Source organism: Falco cherrug, chromosome 13 (genome assembly GCF_023634085.1).
Source record: "Falco cherrug isolate bFalChe1 chromosome 13, bFalChe1.pri, whole genome shotgun sequence".
Taxonomy (NCBI): domain Eukaryota; kingdom Metazoa; phylum Chordata; class Aves; order Falconiformes; family Falconidae; genus Falco; species Falco cherrug.
The window spans coordinates 10,119,285-10,147,283 of record NC_073709.1 but is presented as its reverse complement, the minus strand read 5'-3'; the positions used below and the strand labels follow the sequence as shown (position 1 = coordinate 10,147,283).

General features: G+C 39.9%; 1 protein-coding gene across 3 annotated transcripts in view; it reads right to left on the bottom strand.

Annotated features, from left to right (window-relative positions):
- MACROD2 (mono-ADP ribosylhydrolase 2) overlaps positions 1–27,999 on the bottom strand; it is an 892,531-nt gene that overhangs the window by 369,655 nt on the left and 494,877 nt on the right. For all 3 annotated transcript variants that reach the window (XM_055726161.1, XM_055726159.1, XM_055726160.1), the window contains exon 6: positions 1,490–1,611. In XM_055726161.1, the coding sequence (XP_055582136.1) occupies positions 1,490–1,611 (122 nt within the window). The remainder of the gene's footprint in view (positions 1–1,489; positions 1,612–27,999) is intronic.

Genomic DNA, 27,999 nt, shown 5'->3' with positions numbered 1-27,999 from the left:
CTTTATTCTCATTAACCTGATTGCCTCAGAAGCAGCACGTCACTGCTCACAGACTAAAGGCAGGAAACAAGGATAAATGTAGGAGCAAGAGCATAGAGATCTTACTGGCTCTGAGAATCACATCAGGACAGAAACATCCTTGTGTGTTTAAACAATCCCAGAAAGGAGTTCAAAACATGTCCCCCCACCTCAGGTTTGCTTTCAGTTCTAACTTTTGTGCCTAGCATAAAAAGAATGAAAACAAAACAAACAACAAAAAACCCCACAAACAATAACTGACAACAGCAACAAAACCCAAGCAACAACAACTGCATTGGGTACCACCTCCCTCTTGTGGCTGGCTAATGACAGAGATGGCTCACTGGGCACCATTTTGAGAAGTCCAGAGGATTTAATTAGCCAAAAAACGTGTGAAGAGCACAGTTTACACCAACAAGAAAATAAGATAAGGAATATACATCAGGTTTGACTCCGAAGGGCACATCTAACCCCGGCTCAAAGCCCTACACCTGTCCTGCTCCTCTTGTCAAAAAGCTTTATTTTCCATTTGCAGCTATTCACATTAATGGCTTTCCTTTAACAAGTACTTCAGCCTGCTATAGCACCACTGAGCCAACTAACAATTTTTTAAGTGTGTGTTTTCCAAGCTGCCAAACATGTGTTATCACACAACCAGCTGAAATGACCCAGAAGGTGTGAAGTCAGGCCCAGGTGATCACTTCCTTCTTGGTTAAACATATAGGGAGCTAACCTATGGATAAAGCCTTCAGCTACAACAGCCTGAGCTACAGAATCAAGGCTCCAGTGCTGGAGAGGGAACAGCCCCTCTTCTCTACTGACGGAAAATGTAGGTTTTTGAGGCACAAAAATGTAATGTATTTCCCAAAATCAAAGACCCTTTGTAATTCCATTGAATATCATATAACAGGCTATTTTATGACTGCTTTTGGTGGGGGGTGTGCTATAAACAGCACCACTTGACTGATACCTTTATTTTTAGGTAGAAACTTTAACAAACAGAACAACAAATTAATCACTTCTCAGCTATTTTGCAGGCAATACTGCATTTAATTATCCTCCTGGCCAGTGACTTCTAATAATTTTTTAATAAATAGTACAATAAATATTATTTTAAAATAGTATATTAATTATACATATTTATGTACATATATTATATCTTATATTGTATCACATAATAAAAATATTTTTTAATAAGTAGTATAAGAATGAGCCGTGGGAACAGCTCCCTCCTTTTCTTAATGAGACAGTTGTTTGTACTGCTACACTACCAGGCCAACTTTCCCTACCTCCTACAATAAGCTTATCCCTTTCTTCCAGCAACTGCTTTTGCCAAATGATATTTAATTTCTTGCTTTTCACATCACATACAGCAAGATATCCTTCTGGAAGTCTACCATTATAATTATTCTGCAGCAAGAAAACAAAGATCCAAATTAGAAAAAATAACGTGTTCTCATACAGTACTTACAATTGATCTGATGTTGTTTTCTTTTGCCAGTTTCAGAGAGGATTTATAGCAGTTTGCCAAGTTTTCTTTATGAGTGTCAGTGAGATGGCCTCTTGCAATCGGCCCAACAGTATGGATCACATCTGCAGGAAATAAAAAATAAGATTAAAAAAAATCAGAGATCCTATGCCTGGTTTTATTACTTATGTCATGACTGCCAAATACTACATTGCAAGTCAATCCATTCTGGTGCTGTACCTAGACACAAAGGAAATGTTTGTAACTGCAAATCATATAAACAGCTACATCTGTGATAATGAAGAGTGAAATTAATAAAGCCTAAATTTTGAAGTATATGGAATAAAGTAAAAAATTACAAAGACGCACTAAACACTTGTTATATGTGTACTGCAATCCACATGCAGAACACGTGAAAAGTTTTCATAAATACCATAAACCTTTAGGGCTTTACAACTATAAATACCGTACAGCTTTGAAACAGTTGTTCTCACCCCCTGAAGATCCACTCATGGGGAAAGTAACGACACAAAACCTCAGCACACTGATGGTGATGCACAGGTCTTCTTTTTTGTCTAATATTTTGTCTTTTCTCAGAAACTATTTTAAGAAAAGTTGTGACCTATGAACGTGATAGTTATTAAAAGTATGTGCTGTCCTCTCACATCAGACCAAATGGAATATCATGCAACAAAACAAAATATTCTGTTTGAAGAAACTTGTAATGAACAAGAAGAAAAAGTGCAGTCAAGGAATCTCTTAGGTATGATGCCTCCAGACTCATCAAAATCAGATGCCGCAATCAAGGTCTTTAAAGTGCTATTAAAAAAATTTCAGGAAAAATCCCGGAGCAAAAAACCCTTGAAATCTACACACTAAAAAATGTAATGATTTTTTATTTTTTTAAATTTACTTTTAAGTACCCCTGCCCCCAGCTCCCTCAACTAGTAGGGAAGCACATTTGCTTTTCAAACATTATTTTCATTCTCCTATGCCACATGTAAACACAGTAGAATGAGCTTTTGTGACAGGTACTTTTTTTTTTTTTCCCTTTCCTTATCATCCCCTACAACACACAGCAGCAATGAAGAGTGGCACTATTTTTTGCAGCATTGCCACAAACAGGGATTAGGCAAGTGCTTGCAATTACAGTGCCGCTGGACCCATTGGTTAGGTTGTTTCTGTCCCATATGGGACACGTTTCCAAGCAACGTCTGCTGTTGTTACACTCCAGAATATTTTAGTTTACTCACCAGCCCTACAGAATTCACACTGTTATTCTTTGTCTAAGCTGTCTTTGATTATTTCCCTCCAATCTATACCAAAGTGAAAATGGACAAATTAACATTAAAACATATGCTGCCTTTTTTTTATTTTATTTATTATTTATTTTATTCCTGACATCACCTGTCAAGCGCTGGTCTCTACTACTGAAAAGGTGAGTTATGTGCTGAGGCATAACGCTTTGAAAATTTCCAACATTTTTATTTACTTTAGCCAGAAAGTATTGATAATTCAGCAATAAAGCCATGTCGGAAGGGTCCCAGCCCCCAGAAAATGAAACTCGCAGGAGCTCAAACCTCCTAACTGCTACAGAAAACTACCCTAACGAGACGTAATTAAAAGGTTAACTATTCTTCATTTTGATCATAGTAATTTTCTCTAGTTGTGGGAACAAGATGGATGGATTGGATAATTTCTGCTGAATGTCACAGCTGCCAGACAGCGACTCCAGCAAACCCTCCCTACAGCTTTTCAGGTAAGGGAACCAGGAAAGTAGGTGTTAATTACCCACTGATGAGCAGGATGATAGCAGGTGATTGAAACAAGCAGAATGGCTTCACCCAGGAGCTCAGAAAACAAGGTTTGTGTTTGGTTTTTGTTGTTGGGGTTTTTTCCATGCACATTTTAGTTGCTATAATAAACTTAGAACTATTAAGACAGAGAAAAAGAAATAGCATTACTAGTTTAACATTTGCTGCTTCTTGCAGAGATAAGGTGTGTGCATACATCCATTAGGAAAGACCATAATTTCAGACCATGACTACAGCAGTTTCCTTCAGGTTGAAGCTTTCCAAGAAAGGTTTCCATCTGGAAGTGTTGGCACTTGCCTGTTGGCAACTTCAGAGAAAGAAAAGGCTTCTCGACTTTTTTTGTTTCTTGCTCTTTGTTTTTGAAAAAGGTGAGCTGCAATTACTGAGCCAGGGGGAAGGAATATACCTGTGAACCCAGTCTCAGACAAGGTCATTCTACATTTATAGACACTAAGATCAGAGGTACCATGATGTATTTCAAATTCACAGCACCCACCAGCCAAGAAGCAAAGGAACGACTATAAAAACAACTTAAAAAGAAAGTGTAAAGAGATGAATAATAAAAAAAAAAGGAATCATAAAAGGTTTCCCTCTTTCTGCTAAGGCTGAGTTAACTTGCATTTCAAGGTACAGCTGCTTAAAAGCTGAAGCTTAATAGCTTAAATTATTAATTTATTACATCACAACAAGGAGGTCTGGGGAACAGCCCAAGCACCAAATTCTTGCTTGGATCTTTCTGTATGAAACTCTCCCCTTAGTATCATTTCTAGATGCATTTCACTCATTACACGTTTAACTCTATTCCTTTAGTCTTCCATTATTAAACGCTAATTTTAAAAACTCTCAGCTCAATAAAGTGGGAAATGTTTTTCTTGTCATCTTTGTTTCAGAACTTCCCGATTTAGCATTTTCACAGTGCCTCGTTAGCAACCCTCTGTTGCTGCACCAGATGCTTCATGTAAATAGGTAACTTTTAATGCAGTTCCTGAGTTTTATGTTTTAATTTTTACAAGCCCATCGTAGTTGGCTCTTTAGACAGGACACTGAAAACTGTTATGAACTGGTTTATAAAATATCAAAACTATTGTAATTGTTTACAGCATGTCATCGACAAAAATAGTTTTTCTTGAGTACATTATTATTGTGAAACACATGACAGCAAGATTTTATTGGCAGAGCAGCATCATTACTACGACAGTGTTTCATGGTCAGCAGAGGAACAGGGAAGGATTAATTTTACTGTTGTACTTTGTCAATAAAATCAGTGTATCCCTACATTGCCTAAACCATACGTTATTCTGCGCAAGCTATTCCACAATACGTTAAGATTTGCAGGCACACAAAACCCTTTGAGACTGTACAGGCAAAAAAGCAAACTAGAAAATAAAACAGCTCTCCCCCCACCCCATGCAGTTAATATATGAGGATCAGGCTTCACGGGCTGAAGCACAGCCATTTATTTTTAATATATCTACGAAGACCGTGTCAATCTGCCAGGCTGTCTGACACAACAAAGTTTCCTTTCTGCTCGCACATTTCCCCCTCACCCAGCCGCACAGAAGTGGAGAAATTTGTATGCTATGGGGCTGGGGGAGGGAGAAGGGTGGGTGTGCTGGAGGGAAGTGATCTACAGGCATCTGTCTGCAAGAAAATTAAGGGGCAGAACCGTTGCCCTGCTGCTGCTCCAGCCACCCGCTACAGTCGCCAGCTCCAAATGCAAAGCTCCAGCACCACTGGCAAGGACAAACACGGACGCACAAGCCCTGCTTATCACCTTCCACACCAGTCTGCCCATGGCGAGAACCAGCATCCACCCTAGAGAACTGCACAGCCTTTCTGAAGCAAACAACTTCCAGGCTGGGCTTCAAGAGCTGTGAAGGACCATCACAGGATGTGTGCAGGGATGAGTTTCACCGCAGGAGAAGGCAAACCGAGTGCAGAGGGCAATGCAGATGGGAGTACCAGCCACGGGGATGGGCACGACAACAGGCTGAAGATACACTGTGCATGCAGAGGCACAACAGCATGAGACGGAGGAAGGTCTCATCACCTAAAGGTTTTTAAACTGGGGGAAATGCAGAGAAACTCCAAAAATATTTAGTCTGGCTAGGAAAGCATGGTAGACGTATCTGCTACCAAACAGTTCCCGCTCCTTCTTGGAGCTACTGCATCCCTTTGCTGTTTGAACGCTTCTTGATGATGTCAATAAGGAGCAAGGAACATAAACGTTTCCCCAAGATGTCCCCTAATATATTTTTTTATTCTTCAAAACCAGCTAAAACCTGGTACAGTCAGCTCAGAGAATGCCACGCTCATCATTTGTACTATTCTGATTTTTACGTTAAACGAAGCTGCCGGCACTGCTTTGAAGCTTCTGATTTACTATGGTCAGTCTTCCAGCCAAGAACATTGATAAGAAACTTCATTAAAAAGAAAGTTGTGATCCATGTGTTCGTAAATCACCTTCTCTGTGTACACAGAGCAGAGACGTTTGCTTACGTTTTTAAGAGTACACCAAGGTGGAGAGCCCCAGAGGAAGGTATATTTTCATCTGTGATTTGGGCCACAGTACGGATCAAAGTGCTTATAATTCTAATTAAGCTGCTTAGTTTTAAAGTTATATTTATAAGGAAAGGAGATTGTCTTTGGAAACGTTTCTCGGGGGGGGATAAAAAAAATAAAGTAGGCATGGTCAAAAGGAAGCATCAGCCTTGATTGATATTGCACAACCGTGTTTTGGAGCTCCTTTAGGGCTGAAGCAACATTTTACTTTCACACCAGCTTTTCTAAGACTTGCGTTGCAACACATGCTTGACCCAAAGACAGCTTATGGGAACTACTGCTATTTTCAGCCATTTAACTTCCAGGCATTAGGTTAGAAACTCCGGCAGCCAAAGCAAGGCCCATGACAGTCACACCCCGATTTGCATCTGAGCACCCTCTGTATCATCTCTACTTGGTTTTGTTCATCTTTTTCCCTGCGGCACTATAATGAAAGCAGACAACTGAATCTTGTGTAAACCACAAACTAATCTGCAAGTATATAACAAGCACTTGGGCATTTAAAACATATTTGTCACTACTTAGCCACCAGTGAAAATAAATACAATTTGCGCATTTAATCAACACTTCAAAAGCACAGCAACTCCTTCCTCAAACTCCCATGCAGGCCAGTCAAAAATGAAACCACCTCCGCTGCAGCATACAAAATCTAGGTGTAAAACGGCCAGTGAGGCTTCTTTTCTCTGGTCTTTTATTGAAGAAATCGGTCCATACATCTGAACGTGCTCTTTGTCACACAAGTTGTTATCTACACTGCTACAGAGAAAGGGCAGAGTTACCTGGGCAAAGACAAAACACAACTTCAATTTATAAAAGGATGATAAGAAGTGACTGTGCCTCAAAAACCAGCCAGGACTGATGTAATTGACTCTTCCCTTGTTCTTCATAAAAGTGACACTAGATGGCAAAAATATTAGCATAACGAGTCCTTCCAAACACCTGAAAAAGTACAAATAACTTTCATTTCTTCCCTTACAGACAGGAGTGTGGCACATTCACACCGTTAATGAACCAGCAGACCACAGCTAGAATCAATTACACATTTCTCTCATTCATCCCATTCACGCATTCATAGCCATAATCGGCCCATCTAGCAAACTGCATAATGAAGCTGTACCCTGACAATCACAGCAGGAACCGTATGAATTTTAAGAAGGAAGCTACTGCACTGCGTGTGCCATTGAATAAAATAAAAAACTGACAAAAACTGAGAGCATTTGGGATCCATTTGTAAATCTTATCAGTTGACTTATACAATAAACACCCACCATATTGGTGCTGAAAAAGGATAGCTGTGGTTCGATTGATAGGAAATGGAATTACCTCCAGATATTTGTACACATTGAATATCCCTGTTCTTTAGGAATGCATGTAGCCTAACGCTTTGGTATACAAATTTGCTCTGCTTATTAATTTTCTATTTCTAGTTACATGCACTTGCACATAAAATGTGCGTTTTCAGTGTTTAACAAACAACTGTTAATTTAAGTTCAGCTTAAATGAATCCCCTAGGACCACAGCCTAATTTATTTACTAATATGTGTCTCCAAAAGTAGATTAGCAGGGTTGAATATTTTAAATGCAAGACAACATCTTCCATAGATCATGCAAAGCTGAGTAAGACTACGTATGACACAGCTCCTGAGTTCAGAGGTATTTTTGTTTTATATAGATAGATGTTGCATTTATCAGCAGTTAAAGAGACAGGGGTTTTGGGCTTGAAGCAATAAGCACCGCTCATACTGATGTTTGTACCTTTCATAGGTGCCTTCAGTGATCCAATCAGCTGTTTTGGGCGAATCAAAAGAAATGTTTCATTAGCCATAAAGGCTATGCTATCTAGAAGTCATTCATGCGAAATATTTTAAGCCATTTTTCACCTAAATAGCCTTGTCTGCCAAAGAAAAGGTAAAGAATATGTTTATTGTAAATGATTAATGAGCATCCCTCTTTGTGGGTTAGGTATGTATTTTAAGTATGAGACAGCAGAGACAGTCAGAAAAAAATATTCCCAAAGGGAGAGGCAAACGATTTGCTGAACCAGAGAGTTTCTCCGAGGAGCCACAGAAGCCTGCCCTCAATAGCCAGCATTTAGCAGTGAGCCATCGCCCAGCATCCGCGGGAAGCTAAAAAACACAGAGAGCTTATTCGCAATGGTTATACCGCCGCCTCAACAGCCGGCCAGAGAATTAAGTCACACAAGTCAAAGCCCAAGCCTTTTTGGCACTTGTGCTTGTCGTAAAATACAAGGCCCAAGTATGCCCATGTAATCCCAGAGCAGCTCCCCCCCTTCAATGAACTTACAGCATCATTCTGCCATCAGGGCCTCACCATTAACGTCAGAAACAAAAGTAGGCTCTGTTCAGGCAGGAGAAGCAAGTGGTGCAATTAAGAGACACTATACTATATCCCAGAGTAATAGGTTTTACAAAGTAATTTAGTACGACGATGACAGATGTCAAAGCAGCAACTAGACAGACGGCCCCACAACTTCAATGGAAATAATTGCCTACATGTAAAGCTAAAAGGCAACGGCTCCATTTGGGATGTTCATGTGATACCAATAGATGTGAAATGAACACAACGTGACTTAACATGAAATTATGACATCCATGACTTGCTATTTCTGTTTTCTTTTCTAACCTGAACTTGAAGAATTCGCAGCAGAAATGCTCAAATAGTATCCTTGTTCCCCTCTACAAATCATCTACCCAAATAAAGACCGCAATATACTTAGGAAAACAGAACAGACAAAATGAAAATACATTGCCCCAGCACATTTTGTCCTCATCACGCTATAGCAAACCTCATTTTGCTAATAGCAGCAGAGGAGCTCACCAAAGCACCATCCTCACTGAGTGGCTTGCGAAACACACACCAAGTGACCCCCTTGACACAAGTAATGCTCTCCACCTTACTCTGACTATTATTCTTTGCAACTGGACAAAGCTATAGACAAAGACGCCTTAATCTGTCTTTTGGTTTGTTTGCTACATGTAGGAAGGCATGAACAAAGATTGTCTCTTTAAATTTCTCTTCATTGAACAGCAAAAGATGTTTGGGAGTAAGTTTGGTTTTAATTAATCTAATAATTCAGTCAGAAGGCTTTTCAGCACTCAAAAATAAACTTGTTTGCCCTTAAATTGAACTGCTTGTTCTTAAGGCACTAAGTAAGAGAATGCCAGTCTGCCATTCCACAAAAATCTCAAGCCAAACTACAGAGCATGGTGAAGGAAAACACTAGCCACATAAAGGTATATTTAATCACACTTGATTCAAAAGAGAAGCTTGCAAATAATGCCCTAAAACAAACGTGTGACACAAGCCATAGAAATATACAACTAGGGTTTAAGTTAACTTTGGTTCTACTTTGGGGGCTGAATTAATTACAGGGGCACAGAAATCAGAAATGAGCTAATGCTCTCACCTGCTTAAAGCACAGACACACACACACACCCTTTGCTACACTTGGGCTGTTTTCAGTCTCCAATCCCATTTCATTAAAGCTGATTTAGTTACCTCGCCTGGTGGGTTGCACAGTTAAAGCATAAATATGCCCTTCAGGGGGTGGGGGGAAATGAGAACATCCCTAACAAAAAGCCCCCACAAGAAAAAAAAAAAACAAAAAACAATCACCCACCACAAAAACCCTCACTCAGCCTCACTACAAAACTTAGTACCAGACTAATTTTACCCAGAAAAGATTAAATTCTTCCAGTTTCCCCATGTGCAGAACAATGCCTCAGTGTTCAATTAATTTAACAACAATCTGTAGCAAAAGCCCTTTATTTCCTATTTTAAGGATTTTTCCTATGCAAATTCTGTTTTGATAACATTACTAAGGTTTCTTATTAAACAACCTTTTATTATTTAGTTGAGATTGTTGCAGGGATGCTAAAGCAAAGGAAAGCACATCCCAAAAGAACTACATGAAAAGCACTGAAAAAACCAAAACCCCACACAGCCCAACACGTAGTGTTTGTCGTGGCCATGGGAAATCTTGAACTGGATCTTCAATATAAGCAAGTCCCCAGACTGGTCGCAGGGCAAGCGTCAGAACCAGGGCTCGTTGTGCCAGTACTTCAAGGCTTTCTTTCCCTTTATGAAATTATTGAATGACTGAAGTTATTTGTCATTCAGACTGGATTTAAGAATATCAGTATAAAAGTTTACAAAACACTTGTCTTCATTTGAAAGGACCAGTGACCATATAAAAAGTTTTCAGAAGACCAAACCAAAATAACCCTTAAACACAACATTAGGGGCAGAATAACCTCAGCTGAAAAGAGGGAAAACTGCTAGCACTGGTTTTATCTGCCCCGTGAAGGGATACAAATTTTTTAATCAGATCGCTTCAGGTAAGAAGGTTTTTAAAAATCAGTCTGAAAGAACTGTTTCCTTAATAGATAGTTTTATGGGCTTATTGAAGAGGCAATAAAGTATAACTTAAAGTTTCAGGGAAATTTTTATTACATTCATAGCTTCACTATGACACATCTATTCCTTGATGGTGGCACATTGCAAAAAGGTGCCATGCTCATTTTTTTCATTGACTACTTCTACTTGTTTTCTTGAGAATAAACAAACTTCTTACACTTCCACAAACCAGACATCATCATCTTCATAGCACATTTCTCTAATCTACATAACCCTCTCAGTAGAAGACACATGCTTTGCTAAGAATTTTCCGTATCATCTTTAACAAAAAAAAAAAAAATTACAGGCTCTCCACATATCTCCTAAAGAAATTAGTGGTAGCCTGATTAGCTTTAAAGATTGAACACTCAAAACTTAGGAAACCATGCTCGGAAGGTTTAGTAATTCCCTTGCCACAAACATGCTGTTCTTGGAATAGAGACAGGAGGGCCTCATGCAGCCTGCTAGTACCATTTATCACCTCTAAAAGTAGAGTGGATGCAGAGGGCGGGGAAAGTTATAAATTACAAGACTGAAACCATTAAATATATTTTAAAATACATTTTACCGGTTGTCCTTGTTTTGGCTCAGTTTGCCCCAGTCCAAATCCTTCTGGAAGCCAGTTTCAGCAGTGGTAGCTGGTGCAGTGTTGCGTTTTGGATTTAGGGTGAGAATAATGTTGGTAACACACTGATGTTTTTAGTTGCTGCTACGTAGTGTTTAAGCTCAGTCAAGGACTTCTCAGCTTCTCAGGTCTTTGCCCGCGAGAAGGCTGCGTGGCACATGAAGCTGGAAGGGGACACAGCCAGGACAGCCGACCCAAACTAGCCAAAGGGATATTCCGTACCATATGAAATTACGGTCGGTATGTACCCTGGGGGGAGCTAGCTGCAGGGAGGGGGTGGAAATCACTGCCTGGGGACAGGCTGGGCATCAGTCAGCAGGTGGTGAGCAAAGGTATCGTGCATCACTTGGGGGTTTTCTTCTTGAGTTTTATTTATCTTTTTGCTATCTTCCTTTCCGTTACAATTATTAATATTGGTGTTATATTTTACTTTATTTCAATTAAGCTGCTTTTACCTCAACCCACAGGTTTTACCTTTCTCCAATTCTCTTCCCCATCCTACTGGTTGTTGGGAGTGAGCAAGCAGCTGCATGGTACCTCCTCACCAGCTGGGGCTAAACCATGACACCAGTTTAAAAAGACAAAGCTGCTGGGGAGGTATGTGGACCGTGCTACAGGACTGCACTTTATAAAGGGTATACTGTATTTTCCTCATACGCAAGAAACAGTGTTTATAGCTCTGAACTTGCAAACTGCTTTCAAGCCTGTGGACAGTCCTACTGAAATCAGTCAGGCCATTGCCTTAAAGATAGTGAGGATCCAAACATGGGCAAAAGAAATGACAGCACACTTTGCCCTGGATGAAGGAGTGAACTTCTATTACTTCATCTTCTAAGGGGCATCACTGCAAAAAAAAAATATAATTCTCACTTTCATTACTTTACGCAAGAAAAAAATACAGATGCTGTCTTGAATTCATTTCATCTATGTACTCTTCTTCTGTACTTTTAGCAAGTTGCATTTCACAGAACTTTGTCTACATTCAGTTTGTTTGGAGATGGTTTCCCCTGCTACACCTACGACCCCATCACAAAATAATGAAAAGAGGAAAAAATTAGATTTACCGGCACCACCTCTCTCCCAAACTTTCTCAACACATGCAGTGAATAGGAACAGGGACATATGTGGTACCCAAAAGTAAGTTCAACTCATTTTTAAAAGCAGACTAGATTCCAAGTTGGCAGTGCCACTTTAATTGCTTCATACAAGTGTGATAAGCTAAATAACTGGACAGCTTTTTCAACCGTAACATGAGACTTCATGCCTAGAAGAGGAATCTCGCTTTCGATCATCAATTTTATTTTAATTTTAGGTGGCTGAAACCACGCTAAAGTGCCCTCCTGATATCAACATATTCCAGATACCAACTTGTGAGAACACAGAACATGCCAAGCATCCATGATAAATTCCTTTGACCGTTTCCTCCCAGTCTCTTCCCTAGAGATGGTCTCTATTTGAAAGATAATTTCACCAGCTGGCAACGGAAAGAACATTAGCACTTGGAATTCACTGCTCTGTAACCCGTCTTAAAAGCAAACCCAGCAGATGATGGGGGCATAAGCAAACCTGAACCTAAGGGGAGGAGGGACAACGGGAAGACAGGTATCTACACAGACTATACTATACCATAGATACAGACTAAAGAAAAAAAAATAACCAATTTAGAGAAGAACTTCAGTGCCTCAATCCTGTTACCTGCATGCTATATATATATATATAGCACGCAGCTATTACTTCTCCACACGTTTCAAAATGAGTGAACAGGCTAATTTCTATTATTAATAAAACAGACAACTGTTTTAGCAGAACTAAGTAAATGTAAGGCTTGAATCAAGCCTGAGAGCAGACCCTTTGCCCAGGTGCGTAAGGGTACAGCCGAGGGGGGCTCTGCTCTGCACACACGCAGCCCTTGTCCAGTGCAGACAGGGCACAGCCCGTGACTTTCCACATACATCCTGCTCAGTCTCGGTACTCCTTAAATTTGAGCCCAAGCTTACAATTTAGGCTTCGGTCTATGCCTTTGCACACAGGACAGTGGGATGTGCCTCACGGCAGGAGAGGGGAAAAAGCAACCATTCTTTTAGCCGATATGGCTGCATATGAACACGGCTCTCCCTCCCCGATGCTGGCCCTGCTTTTATCAGTTTTCTTGCAGAAGCCTCCGCAGAACTGAGCTGTCACAGATGTTACAGAAACATCGCGCTGAAAGTTTCTGATCTCCAGCCCTTCCAGCTCAGAGAGATACATGCACCACAGAAGAGTAGCAAAATGTAAACAAAACACTGACAAGAAAACACCACCATTAATCCATTTACTGTCTGGATCGTGTTCACGTCACAACATCTAACTCAGCAGTGTTCCACATTAAGGTGACCAGCCTGGCCAGGCTACTGGCCCACTGCAGTAGAACAGCTGCCTGCTTACATCACTGTTTAGCTCAGCAATGACATCATGGGTGAGCACCACTGAGGTGGAAAGGAGCTAGAAGTCTCCAGCAAGTGTGCTCGGAAGTGCTGGCAGATACAGAATCTAAGCAGAGAAATGAAATGCATCCAACAATGACATTCAACAAAAATTGTGGTATGGTATTTTGTACAATATGTAATGCTCATGTGGATCCAAGTGAAAAACAAGCTTTGACAAACATCTTGAGAGTGTTTTGCATCAGTGGAAGTTGTAAACAGTTGAATTTGCAGCAGGAACAAACTTACCAAAATAAGCAGGGAATTTTTTTTTTGTCAAGTTAAAAAAAAAATCCACAAAACTATTGCAAAGCGAACTGTTAGCAACTTGCAGAGGCTTATTGCACTGCTGGCGTTCTTCGTGTCAATGTCACTAGCAACAGTCCTTGAAAAAACACTGGTGTCATACCTTGTTCAACTCAATCAAGAAAATGTACTTAACCTTCTGGGAAGTCACATAATGACCTAAAAGAGCTGTTGAAGGACAGTCTTGAGCTGAGCCTTGCTGTCAAAGAAACATGTGTAAATACAGTCAACTTATGCTCCAAGTAACATCGTAGCATCCCACTAACCTGTCACAAGCATTTTGTGATAAATCACAAGTGGGGAGTTTCAAACTCGTCTCTTGAACAGGCTGTCATGGATTAGGAACCAAGAACCGGGAAGAGCGGGACTAGAAGCAGCAGCAATAATTTGTAAACACAGTAATGCCTTTCAAAAAACCCTAATGTGACAATGGCAAAACTTCAAGGGTGACAAGTGTCAGAACAACAAACCAGTCCAAGTGTGAGGCTGTGCTTGCTGAGGGGAACTGCTCAATTTCTGGGAAAACACATTGAGAAAAATATTTGTAAATTTTATTGCACTTGATATTGAAACAGAACAGTTATTTTGCCACCTGCAGTACCCACAAGCTCGATGCATCACTTCTCCAGGAAAAGAGGAAGTGTCTGCAAACTCACATTATCCACATTAACAGCAGCCTGAGGATTAGGTAGACTTTTTAGAAGTCTGTGTGAAAAGTTATACTTCACAGCAGCATCTCCCCTTGCATAGGTTGTCAGTAAGACATACTGGTATTTTCACAGTGAAAGCGATTGCTTGAAGAATAATGTCAGCTCCTATTGTTTACAAAAAGTCAGAAATCGGAGCACGTGAAGCAGCAAAAAAATGCAGCTAGCCTTGCCAGCTGAGCAATATATAGTCAAGCAAGCACAAACATGTTAGGCAAGACAGTGGTAAAGAAAACAAAGTGTAGACATGTGCTTTCACAAGTTTTCATGAAACCACTGCAAAATTTTTTTTTGAAGGAAAGCCAAATGCTTGCTACCGATTATGGTAAACATCCTGACCTTATGCACATGAACGTTTTCAAAGCAGTTCCCATGTCTGAAAGCAATGCGTCTGAAAAAGGTAAATCAAATTGCTTTCACTAGTGCCATTTCCAGAGTCAGGTGCTTAAACATGCCTGGGCTGTGGTGTGACTCAACAGAGCACTTTGCAGGGATGGCTATTAGCACTTCAAGAAGGCTGTAGGTCCTGCTGGAACAACCTAGGATGAGGATTTCACTGTGCTTATGAAGTTTTAGAAAAAGACAAAGCCTTAACGTAAGCACAAAAATATTCTTCCAATTTGAAGAAAACCAGAGGAAACTTTTCAGAAGTCATTTAGCCCATGTTAGTGCTGACAGCGTTAATGTTTTATATTTTAAATATTTATAATATTTTGGCTTAATAGAAGCTTCATCTTTTGGAGAAGCTAGAGGTTTTCTGCATGTTTACAGTAAAATATTACTAATATAAAACCTTGTAGCCTTTAGTTACAATATTGTTGTCTCCTCCATAGCTATCTTCATCTATTTTCAAGATACCTGTTTCCTAAAACAATAACTTTTGCTTTAGGGTGAAAAGCAGCCAAGGAAAAAAAAAAAAAGAAATGAAAAGACACCCAACCAAAACACCCCCCCATTCCTGATTTCTCACAGAATGAAATTATAATACATCTGACTACTCCTCTTGTCCTGCTTCTCGGCCAATAAAGTTTTTGTTGGGAACTTCACCTCATTACAGAGTCCTCATCATCTAAATAATGTTCAGCAATAACAAAGAACCCTGTCATAAAGCTTTTGATAGATGTTTTGCAGCCAACAGATTACAGTCAGGATTTATGAGAACGATTTGGAAAAGTAAAAAATAGAACTGACTATCATTTTGCAGAAAAATTACAAATGCAAATTCAGAGGAAGACAGTATCCTTTTCTTCATGAAGACAAATTTTTAAAGTTTCTGAGCTGAAACGTTTATTATACAGTCCCTTCTAAAAAAAGGGGACCATATAATAAACTTCTAATTTCAATAGTAACATCAGGTAAGGAAGGAAAATTACAATAGGCCAGGTACCATGTCAGCCCTGATCTACCACTACACTTCTTTATGAGCACATTACAATTCAGAGACCTAATAATAAAAAGTGATGCTGAGATGATGAATTGATGCTATGCAATTAGACCTATTAGAATTCACAAGAGTCGACAGGCAATAATCAAACCACTTTCATGCTGCCCATTGCAATTATCTTTGCACTTAAGAATCAACAAAGCACATAATGACTTGCTCTCGATTAAGGAATTCATGAGAAATGGAATTTTAATTAGTGTGTAGAAAGTTTGGGCCAGTTATTATTTTACAGGACAACAGATTGTGAAAACTAGTTGAGTTGCTCTAAGTACTCAACAGCAGGTCAGGTCCAAGAACACCACAATGACGCTTCCAAGAAGAAGTTCCTAATAACACCCCTTGAAATGGGATTGCCAACATAAGTGCATGTTTGCTTCTGCTAAATTCGGGGGCGAGGGGGAAACACAACCTAAAAAAACCAGCCCACAAACAAAACTTCTGGAGTTTGAGACCAAACCGGAAACCATTGTTGATGTTTTCCATTACTAGCTGATGAATAAGTCAAGTAGAATTACATTTATTTGTGGTACAAGCCACAGATACCAGAAGATCCAATTCTACATTCTCATCACAACATAAGTAGGAAAACCAGACAACGAAAATTCACCATCACTTAAAATAAACAGAGTCTGAATAGTAACTTGAATGCTGATTTAAGGTTTCTTTTAAAAGCCCTTGAATAGGAAGATTATTTAATTTCAAACAAAATTACTTCTCATCATTTTCTGGCTTTAGTACAAAACAATTTACTATTAATTTGAACAAAAGCACCAGTTAAAGTCTGGAAGTGGATCTCCTTGATAACATGAAATAGAGGTTGATGAGGAAGTCAAACAATTACGCTGAACCCAAATGCTATGAGATGCACTGTAAAAAAATTGCAAACAAAAATTCCTACTTCAAGTGTGAATCCTGGCAGTATAGAAGTGAATATAAGGTCATCTGCTCTTGGAAATGAATGGTAGGTCAGTATGATATTAAACAACATATGTTAACAGCATAGTTTATTGAAAAAAAAAGTTACTAGAGGTCCAAAACAGTTAAGAAACAATAAATAATTGGGTATTTGGATTATTCACGATCAATTAATAAACAATTTGGATTACTGCATGATTATTACCTGAAAAAGCATGCCCCGTGTTTTCAGCCTTCTGAATTTCCTACTTTGCTACAAATAAGCAATTGGATATTTAATGTTTGAAATCTGTCAGAATATTTTTCCCTCATCATCAGGGAACTATTTCAACATTTCTGCTTCTTAGTTCTGTGGGGGAGCCCTATCTTTCTAATAGCCCCATTCAAATAACATTTACAACAACCCAAATGGCTTCTTTTAAGTGATGATACTTTTAAAAAAAAAAAAAGGGGGGGGGGGGGGGGGATGTGTAGGCATGCAGGGATTCACCCTTGAATTGACCTACGTGCTCTGTTTAGGGAGGGCTCTGGGAAGCAGCAGGGAAAGCAGCAGGCAGTGCTCCCCTCAGGCCATCCTCCCACCAAGGGAGCGTTTACACACTGCTGCTGAGCCACCCTCTTTGCCCCGCACCGGGTTTTCAGGGAAAGGGTTTTTGTGGATACGTCTTTCCACCCTCAGCATCTCCAGCCCTTCCAGAATTGCCCCTCGGGAACAGGGAGAGTTTGTCACAGGTTAAAGCAGCTCAGCGTGCTGCTGTCACTTGTGATCAGAGGAGGACTGGGACTGGCTGGCTCAGACTCAGGGTACAGAAAGCTGGCACCAAGCCCGGCTGCCTCCCTTCCCACCTTCGGGCTCAGTCAAGCCCAGCCCGTTAACCAGCGCATCCCAGCCAGGGCACTGAACGCGCCGCTGAGAACTGCCCTTTCCTCCTACCCAGAACTCATTCCTGCAGCTTCAAGACAAGGAGGCTGGGGAAGTGGCATAACCTGTTTTCTTTGCTGCAGTTGTTAAACACGAGTGGTTTCTGTGAAAATAACGGCATTTGACTGGCCTAGGTATTGCAGCAAAGATGCTTTTGGAAAGCACCTGAGACCCATAAACCCCCTAGAAGTCCCAGGGTGGACACAGGGTGAATAGCTCAGACACACCAGAATTTTTTGCTCAAAAGGCAAGCAACAGTATCAATGCTTGAAAAACAACACAATTAATTCAAAATATGCTTACAAGGTAAAGAACACTGTTAATCCAAAAAGGGCTCCTAGATTAACATCAAAATCTGTTAAACAATGTCATAAAAAGCACCGCGCTGTTGAGGATTGTTACAAGTGAACCTGAACTAAGTGATTCTCTGTGCCGCAGAATTTACAAGATCATGGCTCAGTACCTCATTAAAATTAGGGTTCTGTTAATTAAAGCCTTCTTTCAAGTGATAGATGACTACTGTGGATATAAGCTGTGCATACTGTTGAAACTTCATATTAGGAATAGATAACACACATAAAGTATATAGCCCTAGGTGGAAATAAATTTTGGGGACTGCTTCTGCGGAAGCAAAGGTTCGTTATACTGAAACACAGAAGGGGGGTGGGGGGTGGGGTGCAGGGGACACAGAGGGACAAGGTAGAAGGTTCTGTAAAATTCAAGGAAGGTTTATTAGCACCCAATTTTGTCGGAAAGTTTCTCAACTAACAATATCCTTTTCATAGGTTTCCAGTCTTGCTAAAAGCCACAGAAAGGTTTACAAGGAGATTCGCTAGCCTTAGGAGTGAATTTTTTTTGCACCCTTGCCCAAATCCTTTCATCTGAAAATTTAGAAACTACATATTTCATATTTCATTAAAAAGGAACAATGATAAAAAAAAACCAATGGAAAGAAGCATGCTTGATATACTTATGAAGATAGAGTGCAATTTATTTTATCCTGAAAACTCACCTAACCCCTCCAATTGCTAGGAAAACATAATACTACATTTTTATGCAAAAAAGGACTCCTGAGAAAGGAAGGGTATATCCTTCTGAGAATGAGCCCAACACCTTAAAAAAACCAAACAAACCAACAAACAACAAAAAGTCTTAGGATTTTCAGAGATGACATGTCAAGTCCACTGAATTCAAGAAAGTCAATGAGGAACCTCTAAGGTCATGCAAAGCAAGGTGACGCATCAGCTGTGCTATATAACAACAGTTAACGCATTTTAAAAACTTGTCATTTTACCAATAAGTAATAAAATTGCCAAATAGAAATTCTTGTTAAAGGAGGCGCTCCCTCCCCATTTTGGTAACTTGTTAAAGAAGAGAGCATTTGAGAAGAGCGTTCAGTGCTCTTTGGATATTCGAGTCTAGTCTATATACAGCTGAGACTTCCAAATGTGTTATTTGATTCTTTAGTGGTTTCTGTGGTTTCAGTGCATTCAAAATCCTTCCTTATTTCAATGACTAAAAGTTAAGTTCAAAACCCAAAGATTTTGATTACTTAAATTGTGCATAGAGTCTATGCTGTGCTGATACAAAACAGAGAAATTATGGAGGTCAAAATAGATATTTTTCTCCCTTATATCAGAAAGATTAAAGAATAAACCATTAACCTTAGGGCTAGTCACTAATAGCTCAGATCCAAGAGAAACCTCTCCACAGAGGCATCAGATCCAAATCTGATCTGAAAGGCATCTTCTGCAAATACTGCACGCTGAATGTCTGTATAAGAATTCCAGAATTACCTGCAGCTGAGGAGACTCAAAACCATAGGTCTCACTCTCAGTTTTGACCCAGTAAACTCAAATAGTGGAAAATGGTACAGACCTACATTCTGCATGGGCTTCAGTTTAAGCATAAGCACTATCTTATTTCTTTGCAGTGTTTCTGCAGCTACAGTGGGAGTAAGCCAGCATGGAAAAACACAACTGCAGCACGTCCGTAGCATTTTCTTGCTTTTGACCCCTAAAAGGGTCAGCACTGGCCTATGGACTAACTAACACAACCATCACAATAATTAGCATAGCAAAAAGACAGCAAACTGATGAAACAGTGAGATGTGAATTTTCTGGCTGTAATGGAGGGAATTGTTCCCAGATGGGACTTAGAAGTTTCTGTACCTTCACCTAGTATCATCTTGATGAGAAGCTGTTCCTTCCCTGCTTTCTCCCAAAGGAAAGCATCCTTGCTCTGGGGAGCTAATTCCCTGCCATAGCTCAGGGCTGTGCAGAAAGACACTCTCAGCAATTAGGCACAGCTATACCAGCCTTTTCAAAGGGATGATGCTTTCAAGAAAGCACAGAAGCAATTGGGCCTTGTTGACCAGAAACCAGGACAGTAAAACCCTGGAGAGTTTGAACTGATTGGCTTTTTATTTTTGCATTTTATCGCAAGGAAACTAGATGAATGAAATGCAGCCAGACATGTTTTGACTGCACAACAAATTCATTTAAACCCAAAATTTCTACTTTGTATTCATATCCCTTCTGTACAATGTTGCCTCTCCCTCTTCCACTCTGTCCCCCTACTCTTCTTGACTAACATGCTTACGTATGATAGATTTTCTAAAATATAGAAATAAATCAAACCATATTTTAATAAAAATAAAGGGAACAGAAGATAAATAAATCAATACTGAGTAGTAATTTTTACAGCTTTCCCAGAAATAAAACAATTAAACACACTAGCAGTGAATGTAATAATAAAATCAGACAATTAGGATATTTAAGTGATTACCACGTTTAATCAAAAGATTAGCTGCAATAAATATGGATAAGATCTGCTGAGACTGAGAAAAGAGAGTCTGTACCGTCCTCTTCTGTGTCAAATGGAGAGTGTTTATGCAACACAGTAGATTTATTGCCATACACACAGCCTAATCTGATCTGTTACTCTCGCTGCACTAGTGTTTGAAGAAGATACCTTAAAAGCAAATGAGATTATAGTTCTGCCCATGTTAATTATTGCTGCTGTAATACTACTTGCAGCATCCTTTGACACCAAAATTTACAGCATAGTTATAATCAGTTTTTTAGGAATGCTACCAAGTAAAAAAAAAAAAAGAAATCTAAAAGGTTTAAATATTAATAGCACTTCAATGCTTCTCTCCCAGATGGCAACACAGCTGACTGCCGTTCCCTACTATAATACAGCACTGTTTATCCTCTGAATGTCCCCAATATAAAACCGCTTTAATCTTTTGTTGTTGTTGTAAAACTTGATCTACTGCGGGACAATGTAATTAAGTGTCAACTTTTGGATATACGGTACAAAAAGTAGATAGAATAATCCAGCCTGTACGTCACCAATAATTCAGTTTACAGCTCAGCGATAATGGGATTCCAGATTATTAGTTGAAAGGCACAGTATTTTACCCCTCTCGGCACTGGACTAAGGTGTATTTCCATTGCACTCTGTGCATTTTTCAGCACGTTTTCTTGCTGCTCCCTTTTCTCTTCCATTAGCCAGTTAAAAGCTTTACAATACTCATGCTGTATGACTGCACTGTGTAGCCAACTGGAAAGAAACAGCACTGTGATTACAAGTGTCTGATGATCTGTTAGTTCTTGTAAAAGTTATGGAGCAGTTATGAAATGTAATATAAGGTACGCAAGGAGATTAGCAGAGGAATGGGATTTTGTATCAGGACCTTCAGGAAGATGAACGAAGGGGAGCGAGCAATTAAAGCAGTTGTTCTTGTCTGAGGTTTGAACACCCATACAAAACTGGACAGCTACCTATGCCTTTCTGCAAACATGCTCACAGAGGACTGAGTGCCATCAACAAGCCATTATTTGCCCTCTATCCTTGCCATCCCTACGATAAAGAGGGGGAAATAATGACCTACTGTGCTAGGAAATAGTCTCAGATATCTACTATGTGTCTATTACTACACGGTTATAATCTTATGCAACTACAATGAAGCTACATGAAAGTGAGAGAACAAGGGGAGTGGTAGATTAAGAAGTAGCAAGACAGAAACTGAACATCACCACAGATTAACGTATTTGTTGAATTACTTGTTGGCTTGAAGTAAGCTATTGCATACTTTAAGCAAGTAATTCAGAAACTAGGCAGCATGCTAAAAAAGTACATAACCATCAGAGTAGTCATCACCTATCTGAGAAAGTCAAAGAAACCGGAAGAGGAAAGAAGGAACTCACTCTTCTGTAGCCACAACTACTCTGTGGGCGGTGATCCTTCAAAGCTGATTACATGCAGGCAAGGTTTGCCCCAGTGCATCTTGTGCTGGTGCACTCAGTAATACCAGCTGAGCAAACAAACGGAGCCTTTGATGCTCCAAAAAGCATCAAATATAAACTAAGATGCACGTGCCCTCTTAAATATGGGATGCTGTTACAGACAGACAGCAGCTGCCACACTGGCCACCTCCCCTGAAGGCCTGGCCCAAGCTGCCCTGCTTCCACCGTTACAGCTCCGCTGCGGTCACCTGGTGACCTGTGAGAGGCACCGCGCACGCACAGTGGCTTTTTTCTTCCCTTTTAACTGCAAAGATGAATCTCTGCTCCTGAGGGCTGAACAGCGTCATGTGAAGTAACGCGGAGATTGCATCCGTGAGGCACTGCCACGTAAATGAGTTGCACGTCGGACAGAAGGGTTTGCTTCATTGGCATATAACCTCTATCTGCAGCAGTTAACCTAATGTGTTTACTTTATTACCCGCAATATGCATCCGTCGAAAGATGCTGCAGTGTGTTATTTAAACACAAGCCATTATGAATATTTTTATACTGCTGTTATTCCCCCCAGCGCATATTATTTCCATTTTAGCTCAGTAGTTTTCTCCACGAAGGCTCCTTGGCATAGGTCCACGTGGGAACATCAACTGATAAGACTTTAAATCAACCTCCTTGTTAGTGGAAGCACACAATACTATTATCCAGCAACTTGATATTCTGGCTAAAGATCAAGAGGTCAATTCTCTTTGCTGAGTTAATACCTCCACAGCATAATTCCCCGGCTAGCGCATCAAGAGAATATCGCCTCACTGCACGGCACAGCCCAGGCCACCAGGGCTCAGCAGTGACCCTGGGCTCGACCAACTCTCTGGCAGCCACCAGCGTATTCAGACCTGGGCCCGATGCTCTGCTGCGTTTCACTGGCTCTTTACCCACATTAGCTCAAAAAGCTGTTGCGGAGAAAATGAAGTGAACTGCACTAGGGTAAAAGCAGGGCAGTGTACCAAGGAATCAGACACGACATTTTTTTTCTTTGATGCTTTGAAGCCAGCAGGTTTATGCATTTTGAAGCGCTATTTCTTTGCATAGATCTAGTACTCAAAAAAATAAATCCAATTAGTTTAAACAGCATCTCTATACCAAAACAGCCAAAGGGAAAAAGCCTTTATACTTTTTTCTTTTGCGATGTGTAAGGAAAAACAAAATTAGACAACATGTGCAACATGGAAACCGGCAAGTTCCACAGATTTCACCCACATCTTCAAATAAACGCCAAACTGTAAATACACCCATACATCCAGCTAAGCATATAACCATGTTTTTTCATTTAAATTCTACTAGAGTTAATCAGATGCAAGTATGAGCACCTGCCAGTGACATTGTTCAGCACTGAACCAGATTTTCAACTTAATATGGAATTTCATTTTCACATTGGTTTCATACAATTTTTAAAATAAACTACACTCCACACCTTTTTAGACAATGTGTTAAAACCAACAAGTTTCTGGAGAGAAGCACTTTTGTACAGCTTTTGAGCACTTCAACAGTAGTAAGATAAGAGTAAATTATTCAAATCCACCTACTAATTTAATACTCACCCTTGAAACATTGTGCTTTTGAATAGGTAATAAACCTTACATCAAAAAAGTGTTACACTAAACATAAATCAGGTAAGCTTGACATGATTAACAACACTGGACCAGTTGCCCTGATAGAAGGCAAACTGTCACCATTAAACCCGGTGATGAACGACAGTTTTCTTCTTCTCAGGCACCAGCTAATATTACAGCATTCCCACCACTTACCAAGAATCAGACTCAATTTCCAACTGAATGAACTGAGATAAATGTGATATCCGCCATCTGATTTATTAGACCACATATGCTGAGGATGTTCATAAAATCTTTCTTAAAACTCTTCTGCATTTATGCTTACTTCAAAACATTATTGCAGAATATTATTACTATAAATAATTACATGGCGATTTCATCATAAGAAACAGAATAATATGGTTAGAAGAATGAGATTTAAAGGCAAAACATTTTAGCAGGTGGGAAAGAATGCCATTCTAGAGATTATGACATGGTTACAGGGTTGACAGATGCTTAATTTTAGGGTTCAGACATCAGAGACTGACCATGTAACACATGAAAGGTTACCAGTATGGTAAATGCATAATGCATTTGAAAATACCATTATCTAAAACGCTGATATGCCCAAAACAAGAGAAAAAACTATTTCCCTTATTTTTAGGGAAGATTTGCAATTGTGACATTCAGCGCTTCCAAAAGGACTGAGGCATTTTGCTGAATCACAGAATGAATGACCAGTGACAGAAAATGTTTTGCTTTAATATCATGCCCGCATGCCAGCTGGGATCACTTGAAGCACCGGAGTCTCAGCTCGATTGTGTACCAATTACTTCTTGGTTTTCCAGCAGCAATTTTGCCAGCTGTCATTGGCTTTGAGGGCTCTCCGCATGAGTTCATGTGTTCACATGTCGTGAACACGTGCCACTTGGAAACTGAGCCAGATTTGTCCCTCTCCAACTTCAGTCAGGCATTTTCAAAAACATCTGGTACTGGGGAAGAGCTAAACATCTGCTGACTTGCAGTAGAAGCAGGTATTTATGCTATCATGTCTTTGAAGATATCTTCTCCTCCCCGATCAGCATGTAGCCATCCCTTTGAAAAAGACTGACTAGTATTTCGGGGGTGGGTGATGATGGTGGGGGTGTGGAATAGGATTTCCCACCTTTTTTTAAAAAAAAAAAAAAAAAAAACACACCATACAAGATAGTCCTTCAGTGCAAGATTGTGGAGTGGTAGTTATTAACTAGTTTTATATTACATTAACCTGTGTGCACCAGCAGCACCGATTTTAGTAGAACCATTCAGAAACGCCCTCACACACCACCCAGCCACATCTGTAGACTCCAGAACTTCAAGCCATTACCAGAGACTACACTCGCCTGCTCTCAGGAGCAGACTTTTTATTTTTGTTTCCAAACCCACAGCACTGCAATGAAAGGCAAATTTAGAGGGCCAGCTGCTTTGGTGCAAATGCAGAGCCACTTGTTCTGTTCACACTGGAAAAAGTTTTGCGGACATTTCCAGCACAGATGGATTGAACCTAAGACAGTTTATTTTGTGAACAAGTGGGGAAAATAACGCCTGTAGTAAGTCCCTGACAGCACTGCCATGAGTTCGGTACAAGGCTTTCTGGATGACTCACAGTAACAGGTTATTCATGTCTTGCACTATGCTTCTGCTTAGTACCAAAATTTTTTGGGAAGTTAGACAACAGACATTATGATCCCCAAACCCCTGTCATCGGAGCTAGAGGGATGATCACAATCTTTGATTACAATGCAGTTTTACTCTGACATATGCCAACATGCAGAAAAGAGGGTTCTTCCATACTTTAAAAAGGCAAAAGCTTTTTTGAAAACATTGGCCAGTTACTCTCTGTCCTGAAGCACAGAACAAACAAATCCCAAAGAGTTACCGTTCCATTTGTAAACAAGGACTCACAGAGAGAAAAACATCAAGAGTCACTAAAGCCAAAGAGATCCACTCCGATTCAGACATCATGTAAAAGATGGTACCTTCGCGAGTTCAGTGTCTGATGGCACTCTGACAGCGGTGTAGATTTAGTGGAAATTCCAGTAGAGTCCCAACATAATTAGGAACCAAACAACATCGCTGTATTTATGAGCTCCAGCATCTAAGTCCTGACCCCACACTAGACTTCTCTTACAAACTCCATGCCACATGACAGCAGGCTGGTAAACCTCAGATTATGAGAAATCTAGATCCAAAATTGGGATTTAATGATCAAAGAAAGCAGGTCTAACCAAATTTATACTCTACGTAAATTGCTGTCCTATCATATTCTGCAATTACTTGATTTTTAGCTTTTATTTTTAAAAGGAATACTGAAGCATTGCATGGGACTGTTGCCTGCAGACATGCCTCCTACTTGCAAGTTTCATGAATTCATATTATCAGCAAAAAGTATAATTTGCAGGCATAAAGTCAACACAATAGACAAAATCTTTTCAACAGAAAAGAATGTGAATGACAATTACAATGCTTAAGGCAAACTATGGTTGATGTTTTTGAATACCTAATAACATGTTTATTCTCCTCTTTCCCACCAGTTCGTATCTTCATAGTTTTCTTTTTTGAGAGCCAACCTTAGATGTTTTGAATAAAGAAGGATTTTATTTCAAGCACAAGGAGCCAAGAAAGCCAATCTTGCTATAAACCGGGAGAAAAAAAAAATATAAAACTGTTTTGTGTAATCCATCAAAATTTAAGCACGCTAGGACTGGAATGTTAAACTATTTTCAATACTGATACTGATCTATCAATCTCTATAAGGTCTTTATTTTTTCTTAAGTTGTATCTCTCTAACAAGAATAGTATATTTACCATTCTCAATTTGCTTAGTGCAGAATAGCAAGGTAATCTACAGATGCTATATCATGCAAAGAGATTGTAGCGTCTGATGACTGCTGTTAAGCTGAACTATAGTCCCTTAAGATATAAATCACGCTGTTCTGTGTTCTTGATTCAAAGAAAGATTGAAATACTTGGTTTCCCACTAACAAATACTTTATCTGGCCTTTATATTACCTCTGGTTATGCCAAACCACCCGATTTTATCATGTATTCATTATCTCTTCTGTTACATAGCCAAATATAAAGCAGAGAACTGGAATAGTAAGTTCAATTGCTACATATCTTACAACAGAAACTTCATTTGCATTTATAGTAAATTCAGCTGTGCTAATTTGATAACAGAAACCAAAAAAAGTTAATTATGTTTCAGAAATTTCAAAGCTTGCTCAGAATAAGTGTTTTTTAGTGAACAGAACTTGAGTGTCTTCTTTATGTCTAAGTACAGTAAGACACTGGAGGTTTTGCAAGTGTTCATACTGTATGGAACAGCAGACCTTCAACAAAAACTGCATTCAGAGATAAAAAGCAGGGTGAAAAAAAGATCAGAATAGGGATTGTTGCAGAACACAATCCATGTGAAGTTTAACAACATAGTTTCATAAATGAACTCACTCTGGCAGCCCCTACAGTAAATCCAAAATGAGGATTCTATAATTTCTGTGGTGACGGAGGACGACAGTCTCAGTGCAGAATCAGAAACTGAGGGGCAGAGCAGAGGGAAGTCACATGCCAGCAGACATCCAGTAGACAAGGACTCATGAGAAAAATTAAAAAAAAACAAACCCCCCAAAAAAACCCAACACACCAAACTGGAAGGCCCAGTCTTCCTACAGATTAGGTTTTGAGAAATACCAGTAACTACTTGCCAAATAACACCTGATAAAAGCAGGGGCAGTGCAAAATGGAATATGAGGCTCAAAGGGTCCAGAGAAATTCAAACTGGCGTTCACACAGTCAGAGGAGAAACGAGGGGAGCAGCAAGCTACGCTCCGCCAACCTACCCCATGCCACCATGTTATTTCTTTAATTTGTTCTACCTGTCTGCTCAGATTATATAATGTGAATCTCAAGCTGCAATTACACTGCTGGCCAAGCCATTGGATAAATTACTTTTGACGGAATTAGGAAATTTGTGCTGTAATTGGGTGTTCCTCAGTGATCGACACAGGGCTTTGCCTCTTCACCACGCTGAGCCAGGAAGGAGATTTCAGGCTTGGTGAGTTTTCTCTTCTTGGTGTGGAAGGTTTCTGCAGTTCCTCAAAGCAAAATTCCCTCTTCACACCACTAAGCTGCTTAAAACACTTCCTACAAAATAGAGCTAGTACTGCCTACAAGTACTGGGGATCTTTGCTGAAGGTTCGAAGGTGGGGGGTGTTGGGAAGGGGATGTGTGTCTAAGAATTTTAAGAGTAAAGCTTGGTACAGTTGAAGACTGCATACCTGTAGAGACCACGGAAGGTAAACGTGCTCCCCAGCCTGGGGGTACCCAGAGGCCAGATGTGGAAGAGAACGCAAGACCCAACCAGTGTAGATTATTCATGTCCTGCCACTGCTTTTCCTACCAAGTAGGTGAGTCTATCCATGAAATTCACATCACTCTGTATTATCCCAGCCAGTTACTACAC